Consider the following 9,424-nt stretch of genomic DNA (forward strand, 5'->3'; position numbering starts at 1 on the left):
CTGTCAGAAACGGTAGTGTGTTGCTTGGCCGCATTCCATTCCGGGGCCGGGGGGGGGGGGGGGGGGGGGGGGGGGGGTGGTGCAGGGGGGAAGCGCGGTTCAGTGCCTCCCTTCCCCTTCGGACTGCGGGGCCCGCGGTGGGGCAGCCTCCTGGGGGCGTCAGCAGCTGCAGCAGTTCCGCCACGCTGGGTGCAAGGGGGAAGCAGCCAGGATCTCAGTGGCCAAAGGGCCCGGCCCCTGCCGAGGTCCTGAAAGGGAACTATTTTAGGAAATTTATACAAATTGCTGCAGAGAGAAACTCTAATCTGTAAGTATACACAAAATAGAAAAAAAAAAAAAAAGCAAAAAAAAGCGCCTTGGTTTGCAAAGTTTTTAAAAGAATGTTTGCAAGTTTGGGCAGGGGGAAGTGTTCGGTGGTCTGTTTGTTTTGTTTTGAACCCGTTTTCTGCACAAGTGTTTTCTCATTGTGTTTGGCAGTTTCCTAGTAAGGGACAACATTGCTTCATTCTTTTTCATGTTGATACCCTTTATTTTTACACTGTCTTCTAAAACTATGAGGCACTGCATTTTGTTTTCGTCCATCTTTTTGTGTGTGTTTGATATCACACAGTCTCTGTAGGGGCAAGAAGGGTTTGTTCTCTCTGTTAAGATACAGCTAAGGAGGTAAATCATCCTTTATAGGAACACTTCACTGTTTCCAATTTTTTGTGTAAAAATAGTGACAATATTAAATGAAAGAGAACTAACTCAACGTGCTTTTCCTGTCGCATTTGTTCTTCAATGGACTGGATTGAAACCACAAAATATTAGTATAATGTTGACACAGATTGCAGGACATGAGCTGTTGAGCTACCAAATGAGTTAGGGGAATCATGAAAAGTTTTTAAAAAGCCAATGTCTAAATGTAAAAATGGGCTTGATATTTAATACTATTTTATTTTTAGTGTTTTCCAATTTTTTATACTGCAGATTTTTATACTTCAAAATTCATGTGTGTGTTTATTTTGCAATGAAAGAAATTCTGCAATTATTCTAGTGGCATAGCCTACTCAGCACAGAAATAAAACAATTTGAAATGCAATTACAATGCCCTTAACAGAAAGCACTTTGAGACTAAATGAGTATTCTGTGAAATAGATGCAGATTTTAAGCAGGCTTTTGTTAAAAATTATTTGTATTTTGCACTTCCTCCAACCTAGTCTAGTTCAGTGCAGGAATGTCAGTTCTGACAAACACTCATTTTTCAATTTATTAAGCCTGTCAAAAATACAAGTCTTTCATAGCTGAACTTTTTTCTTCTCCAGATTCAAGTGAAACTTCTCAGTTTGGTGCATGCAGACAGCAAATGCTTCTTTCGCAGAACCCAACTATCAGAACGTATGAATATCTGTGTGGAGCCTGCCAGTAAGACATGTATGGAAGATAAATTTTGCAAACACTTTTTGTAAAGTAGAGCTCACTGTTTGACAGAGATTGTGAGTGTCATTATTTCTGACAAATGAGGTGGCTTGTTTTTAATAAGCTGATTTAATGTTGATGTAACTTAATGGTGACATAATGGACTTGGTTGGGAAAATAGTATGCAATGAAGGCAACAAGCCAGGCTGTTCTGGACTGCTAAATCAGGCGCAAACTAGAATGAGCGTTTACCCCTGCCAGATGCAAAGTTGTTCATCTAAGAACCAAGTACAAGTGTAATGGCAGTTCACTGGGGAGCCACAGGTATGGCTGGGATCAAGGGAGAATAAGCCTCTTCTGTCTCATATCAGATATCTACAGGGGAAGCCAAAATTTGACAAAAGATTTTTAAATCTGAAGACAGAGGCAGAAGCACATTAAGTGCCTGGAAGCTGAGGTAAATTCTGTCCAGGAATACGGTAATCTTTTATTCTTTCTTACCTTTTTTTTTTTTTTAATAGTAAGATAGACATCAGTAAGATAAAAGAGAAACAAGTTCCTGAAGGTTAGAATGAATATTTCTTACCTGGAAAATTTTGAACAGAGATCAAATTGTTCTCATAGAATCACATGATGGTTTGGGATCAAAGAGGCCTTCAAGATCATCTAGTTCCAACAGCCCTGCTATGGGAAGGGACGTGTTCCACTAGACCAGGTTGCTGAAATCCCCATCCAACCTGGCATTGAACATAGGCAGGGACTGAGCATTATGACTTTTTCTGTCCTGAGAAGAGCAGTCCAGGGAAGTCTCACACACTATGCTGCACAGACAGTCACATTAAATGATTGTGATTGCATTATCAACACTGACAAATCTTGAATGCACAAGAGTATTTTTGCTGATCATATTTCTGAAAAGAATTAGCCTCTGGCCTGTTGGCAACCTACCTCCTTTGTCAGACTACAACTGCTATTTTTGAAATTGTCCCCCAATCCTTGGCACCAGCAGCTGCTGTAGCATCCAAATTAAGTGATGTCCTCCATTGCCTTATGGCTGCTCAAGGCTCATGTCCAGCAGAAGTTCAGCCAAGTCATTAGAGGCTTAACACAGATGAAGAACAAACCTGGGTCCAAAACTTGAGCAATATCATTGAACCGGCAGTTGCTAGAGGGGGTGGGAAGGCACAGAAACAAGAACAGCTGTGTCTTGTAAGGTCCACATTAGTTCTTAATCCATGTGCCTCCTGCTAAATTCTAGCAAAAGGACTTTTAAGTTGCATTTCAAGTCAGTAGTTACAGATTTGTGAGTGTCAGTACAATAGGAAACCTCATTTCACCAGAAAACTATTTCCTCTGTGAAATGCCCTGTGTTATGTTACACTCTGTATTCATGCAATGATGTTTCAGTGGGGTGCCTGTACTACTGGGGAGCTGGTAATCTCCTACCACAGCTGCTAGTAGCCTTTTTTTGTTTTGGAAGATTAATGAAAATTACCTATCCTGCAGAAACCTGCACTTCAGTAACTCAGTTGCTTATTTGCAGACAGAAATAGGTCACTTGCTGCACACTTCACTGTAAAGTCAGAAGAAAGTATCAGGTATCTGACTTCTGCTTATCTGTTCTTACTGCTTTCAGTTCAAATTTCACTGCTTGCCTCCAAAGGGTGACAACAAGAGGTTCTTCTTTTTCAAGTGCAGCCTTGCTGCTGGGTCTGCTCACACCAAGCCATAAGTGTGTTGCCTTTCCCCCTGTGACACTTTTAAAAGTCTTAAACTTTAAATATGCATTTTAAATCCAAACAGTGTCATAATGCCTCTTTTTAGAGACATCCTTTCAAACTGAAGTTTAACAACTTGGAGAAACTGATGAAGAGCTCTTGCCAATCCCTTCTGACTTTCATAGTTGTGAGGATGAAGTGTCTCAGAAACGAGAACAAAACTGGAAGGAACTTGCACCATTTCTGATACAAGAGCTGCAGTGTGCCAATCTGCGGTGACTTTAATGAAATGCTCCTTCCCTGCAATCCATTGTAATTTGCTTAATGTACTGGAATTTGTTGTCCACGTAACTCTGAAATGCAAGATCAAACAGAAAAGGTCAGTAATGCCAACAACTAGCACATCGGTTTGAGGTATTACACTTATATTTATACTGATGATAATAATAAGGCATCTGTAGTCTTATATGCATTGGGATAGCTAGAGAATAACTTTTCAATGTATGAAGAGATCTTGATTACGGTGAGGTAAGTGCTTAGAAATATTGCTAAGAAACAGTACAAAACACCTGAGGTGCATCACAGATACTAATTTCGCACTATGGGCAAAAACAGTTTATAAAACTGTTATAGTCATTTCCTCTTTTCCATAAAATGAGTGGACTGCTAAAAAATTTTTCCTCTCCTAACTTTTGGCAGTTTGTGCTACCTGAAAAATGAAAATAAAGCTCAAACATCACTCATACAAAGAGACTGAGGAACTAATCTCTGAAGTTAAAAGAGTTTTATTATTAAATGAAAAATGACAAAAATTCAGTGTTGTAAATTTCAGTTTTTATCTAGGTAAGAAAGGTTTGGCTCCTCCCACTGGCTGGAAGATCTCACAATGGAATGATGTAATTTTATCAGTCATACAGTGGGACTTAAGACCTATCAGCAAATGATATCTTCCTGGAGGGAGGATGGGTTGTGGAAAAGATAAAGATGATTGCCCCACCTGGTTTCAACAGATGATAATAGAATACATACTTTTGGTCACATCCTGTATTGCAACCTAAGATAACTGGTGAAATGAATGGCTTACCAGAGTCAGTTTTAAATTACAGTTCAGGTAGCAGTAGCAGTATAATTGTGATAGTATAGAGCCCAACACTGCTCAGTTTTCCTTGATTATTTTCTGTAACTGTAATGTAAACATCCCCTGGACATTTTTACATATGCAAATATGCTTCAGGATGACACCCTACCTGAACTCTTCCCCTCCCATATAATCTTGTAGTACTTAAAATCCTAACAGGAGCTGCAGTTCAATTTATAAGAATTACTTTTAATCTCTCTTTTGGATGGTAATATATTAAAAATGTATACCATACTTTATAAACTTGCTGTTAATTTGCATTTAGCTTCTGCTTGGTTCAGATGGGATGATTTACACTCACCCAGGATATGCTTTCCTATTATTTTCTAGCAGTCCATTTCCTAACACCCAGTTACTAGAAGAAAGATTTGAAATGGCTTTGAGAACAGGACAGTACTGACAACACTTCAAGGCCTGACGGATCTGAGCAGGATTTCCGTGCAGTCTTGGTATTCATGTTGTTTAATCCATTGATTGAGAGAAACTGTCCATAGAGAAAAAGTTGACTGTAATGTGTTCAAAACTCAGCTTTCAGTAACAAACAGAATTTTTATCTTAGATCAACATATGGTTGTTATCTGGCCCTGGGAAGGACAGATTTGTGCTGCAAAGAAACAAGTTGATGAATGAGTAGCAGAATTAAAATAGCATCTCTGATCTTCACTGTAAGAGCATGCAGATGCTCAGAAAAGAGGAGAAAATATAACACAGCACAAAACCACCACAACGATGTAATTTCTCTAAGGATCATTTCTCCCCATATGTTATTTATTCATACTTGTTTTTAGGTGTATGACTGGAAATGTCTTAAGGACTAAAGCAGCTCTCTGCCCAACCTTCTCATCCATTTTCCCCTAGGCTGCAGGATGTATGGATAAAAGTACAGGTTACAGCTACTGATGATGCCATCAGTGAGATTTCAGGATTGTTCCTTGTCTAAGAGACGGGTGGGAAGACCTTCTGGCTTTTCAGGTAAACCCTCTCATTCCTACCTTATCTTAGTCTTTCTGTATTCTTTCATTTTCAGAATATGTACCAGGAAGATTTCAGGAACATGACTGAAGGGACCAGGAACATCAGTGACTCCTCTTCTGCCTTCATTCACACCAGCACCATGAGTGCCATACTGGTCACTGTCTACTCGGTTGCCTTTGCTGGAGGTGGAATTGGGTCTATCACAATGTCCTTTGTGCTGCTCAAGATGAGCACTCTATCTGTGACCACGACTGCCATCATTAACCTGGTCGTTGTGCACAGCCTCCTTGTCTTCACAGTCCCCTTCCGCCTCCATTATTATGTCAAAAAGAAGTGGGTATTTGATATGCCATTTTGCAAAATGGTGAGTGCCATGGTACACATCCACATGTACCTGACCTTTGTATTTTATGTGATCACACTGGTGATCCGGTGGCTCATCTTCTTTCAGTGGAAGGACAAGGTGGAGTTTTACAGGAAGCTGCACGCCATTGCAGCAAGCGCTGCCGTATGGGTCTTCGTCATGGTCTTTGGGGTGCCGCTCTTCTACTTTGAGTATGGACGCTCAGGCTTATACAATAATACAACATGCTTCAAGTTCCACAAAGAACTACAGCATATGAGTGTGAAAGCCCTGAATTACACCTTAATTGTAGCTGTTGCCCTCATTTCTTGTGTCCTCTTGGGCTTGCAGATTCTTATCCTGGTAAAAGTGGTGAGAAAATTTTCCACCTCCCTCTGTTCACACCAAGAATTCTGGGCCCAAATAAAAAACTTGATTTTCATCTGGGTCATCATAATTTGGTTCCTTCCCTATCACCTGTTCAGGGCCTATTACATAGAGCATGTGAGTGATTTTGACCAGTTAGAAAGCTACAATGAGGTTTTTTTAAGCCTGACTGCCCTGAGCTGTCTGGACCTGTTGTCATTCATGCTGAGTGGAAGCCGCTTCTTCAAGCAAAATGTGGGGATGCTCCACAGGAGGTTGCCTTGCTGCTAGCATCAGCCTCCTGCAGAGTGGGCAGAACCTGGGATCGGACAGACATGGCAAACTCTCTCCTCAGCAAGTGAGGGTGTGCTCTGAAAATGGCACAACACACTCATACAAGGCTATGCACATCAGCTTCCTGAATTAATGGAGCAAATTGCCTCCAGGGTCTCAGCTGGTAAACAGGAAGGTGGTCTGAGCAATTTCCTCATGGTGCTACCCAGTGAGTTGTGGATGGACCTGGAGAAGAGGGAAGAAAGGTCATGGGCGCTTCTGTCTTGCTGTTTTTACATGAAGATTTGTGAAGTCAAAGGCACCAGGAGCAGACTTGAGAATTGCAGTGTAAAAATACAAATAAATAAACTGGGTTTTATGGCCTAAGGTACAGATTTTTGAAAATTAAAGATCGATGTAATTTTCCCATACATTTCTTATTTATTTCCCACAAGCTCTCATAAAATATGAGGGAAGATACCAATACTTTCTTAAAAGCTTAGCAAAAATAGAAGGTGGGGTGAAGAGGGTAAAGGTATTAAACATTGTTTAAAGTTGTTTGCTAATTACTATACTTGCTTAATTGAAATGAGAAATGTTTTGCATATATTTTCTCATATAGAATGCTGTATCAAGTGAACTAAATAGGGATGACTGATTTACTTGGAAATAGTCACAATTATCTTAGCAGTTCAGGTATCCAGCCATGATGCATGTGCTGTGCTGGAGCGAATACTCTCAGAATCAGGTATACTTTCCCAGAATGATGAATTCTTCTCTACCAGCTCCCCTCACTGGCTGTGGAGATGCTCAGCCCTAAAGGGCTGAGCTACTGCTGGGCTTTACCAGAAGTTCATATGCAAAGGGAATTTACGTAGACTGTACCTTTGACTTTTCAGTGCAATACACTATAACATTGCCTGGTTTTCTCCCAGGAGCTGCATCCATGTTTGGTTATGATCTTTTGCTGGGCAGATTCCTAGAGCTGATACTAAATATATTTTATGTTGTTTGAACAGCACTTTTGTCTTTAGGTTGGGCTCCATACCTACTCTATGATGCATACTTGAGTCAATTGTCCCAAATATACAAGAATTTACTCAGTAATTGCTCCTTCTTTTAAGTTCTGCTTTGAAATGGGCTTTCAGAAAGGTTTCAAAGAGGGCCAGAGTGCCACCTCCTGTCCTGCCTTCTGGTCACCTGCTGTTAGCTTTCACTGGAAGCTGTGAAGCTTTCAACATGACAGACTAGACCTAGTCTATTTAGTGGATTATACATTTAAATGAAAAGTGAGAATTGCATAAAAAAATTATTTTTAGCAGTGTGCTGAACATTAGCTCTGTTCTCAGTCATCCCTTTGCAATTCTCCAGCTTCAAGAGAAGAAAATGAATTCTCTAATTCCTCTAACTTCAGAGTGAACTTACAACTTCCTAAAAGATATTTTATCTCATTTTTTTTCCTTTTATTTAGTGAAAGAGTAAATTCTGTATTTTTATTTCAATATACCTATTTTGTACACATTATTTATCCCACTCCAGCCTAGTTCTGCCAGGATACATCAAAGCCTTCTTACAGCCCAGCATCCTCAGAAATTGTGTCCACTGTACCATGAAATTACAGTCTGCAGGAATTGCCCCACTCTCTAGTACTTGCTGTGCTCCAGAAGGGGCAGAAATGTGTTGGAACTTTGTTTACCCTTGGGACTGAGCACCTGGGCAATCTCTGCAATTCGAGAGTCCACATGATGACACTTGGTCAGTGATGACTGAACCTTTGTCAGTAATGACACCAAGTTGCTCCCTGAGCCACCCAGCCTTTTCCTGACTGCCAGTGTACCTGCCTTGGCACACCCGGTGCTTGGTTTTTCCTCAAAGAGACCGTCCCCTGCCACCTTGCCCTTGCTCTCTGGGTTTAACTGCAGAGCTGAAACACAAAGCACTTTTTCCTAAGTACCTGGTTTTAAGGGAGGACCTTGAACCATGAAGCAGTGCCATTGTTATCACCAACAGCTTAAGTGTGTTCTTTTCTCACATCGCACTTGACCTTTCTTCACCTTCCAGACTCGGAGCTATGTTTTCTGCTAAGTGAAACTGTAGGTGCTGGAGCTGGGGTGGTTCTAGCTTCTAGCTGCTGCAGGATCTGGATAGCTCCAAGCAGAAGATCAGCTTCTGTTGGGGGTTGAGTGTTTTTTCTCTTACTGTGTCAATTGAAAGAATTTTTCCCATTATCACGCCAATGGAGCTGGCCGGGTTACACCCATGATCTCTGATGAGCCCAGACAAAAGGGGTGGGTGGGAACGGCTCCCGGAGGGGCCTCTGAGGCTTCCGGGAGGGCACTCATGTTTCCGGCAAGCTCGGAGGAGGACGCCCAGGATCTTCAGCCGCGCGGCCGGAGCACAGGAGAGCCAGACCCTCTGCGATCACCTGCCCTGCATCTGCCCCATTCCAGCCTCCTGCCTCCGCGGACACAGCTGATCACCCGGACACACACGGTGAGTGAGGAGCCGCCGCTCCAGCCCGTTCCCGCCCGGCACTGGCGTGTCCGCTGCCGCCCCTCCCCCCCCCCCCCCCCCCCCCCCAGCTCCTGCCTCCGTTCCCACCTGCCCTTCAGCAGATCCGGGCTGTGGACTAAGCACAGAGACAGCATGCTTGCATCTGAAGGGACTGACACCGAGTTATCTATTCCGTTCTGTTAGCAATTTTAACTGTTATTGTTTTCTGCTTGTACAGTTAGATATATTAGTAAAAGAGCTGTTATTCCCACCCCCTTATCTCTGCCTCAGAGTCCTTGATTCAAACAATTATAATACTTTGGGGGGGGGGGAGTGGAACAAAGTCTCTATTCCAAAGGGAAACTTCTGCCCTTACTGGCAGACACCTGCCCTTTCAAACCAGGACAGATTCTCAACTAGCTAGGAATGAGGCCTCAGGAGTCGCCATAGAGGTTCCAAAGGTAGCTTTATTTCTTGAAAGGGTTCTACCAGCAAAATCCAGATACATAGCATAGCAAGGGGTTTTTATAGGTTTTAGGGGGATTGGGATTCTAACCAGTAAAATTACAAGTTGAAAACTATCCAATTACTTTTAGATTCTAGGTGAGAAAAGACCAATCATCTAGTAAAGTTAAAGACCAATAGAAATCCTAAATGATAACAGGGGTTTCAGCAGCGGGGGAAACATTTCTCATTTAATTGTCTCAGGGTATGAGATCC

The 9,424-nt window shown here is 42.0% G+C and overlaps 1 protein-coding gene across 4 annotated transcripts; it reads left to right on the plus strand.

The window, feature by feature from the left end:
* Positions 1–232: 232 nt before the first annotated feature.
* On the plus strand, positions 233–6,853 carry GPR141 (G protein-coupled receptor 141). 4 transcript variants are annotated; one of them, XM_079302676.1, is made up of 3 exons: positions 233–307; positions 3,223–3,495; positions 5,282–6,853. In XM_079302676.1, the coding sequence occupies exons 2-3, from the start codon at positions 3,475–3,477 to the stop codon at positions 6,227–6,229; spliced, it is 969 nt and encodes a 322-aa protein (XP_079158802.1). In that variant the 5' UTR covers positions 233–307; positions 3,223–3,474; the 3' UTR covers positions 6,230–6,853. The 4 variants fall into 4 exon arrangements, with proteins under 4 accessions (XP_079158802.1, XP_079158805.1, XP_079158803.1 ...); XM_079302677.1 differs by having other exon boundaries at positions 275–307; positions 3,202–3,495; XM_079302678.1 differs by lacking the exon at positions 233–307 and adding an exon at positions 1,462–1,503.
* Positions 6,854–9,424: the final 2,571 nt, after the last annotated feature.

Source organism: Erithacus rubecula (assembly GCF_903797595.1).
Source record: "Erithacus rubecula genome assembly, chromosome: 3".
Lineage (NCBI taxonomy): Eukaryota > Metazoa > Chordata > Aves > Passeriformes > Muscicapidae > Erithacus > Erithacus rubecula.

What these genes read in the sequence shown, in the direction of transcription:
- GPR141 (XM_079302676.1), top strand. Translation starts at nt 3,475, where the DNA reads ATGCAAGATCAAACAGAAAAG. An exon ending in TGCAAGATCAAACAGAAAAG is followed by an intron (nt 3,496 to 5,281) that starts GTCAGTAATGCC and finishes TTTCATTTTCAG; the next exon opens with AATATGTACCAGGAAGATTT.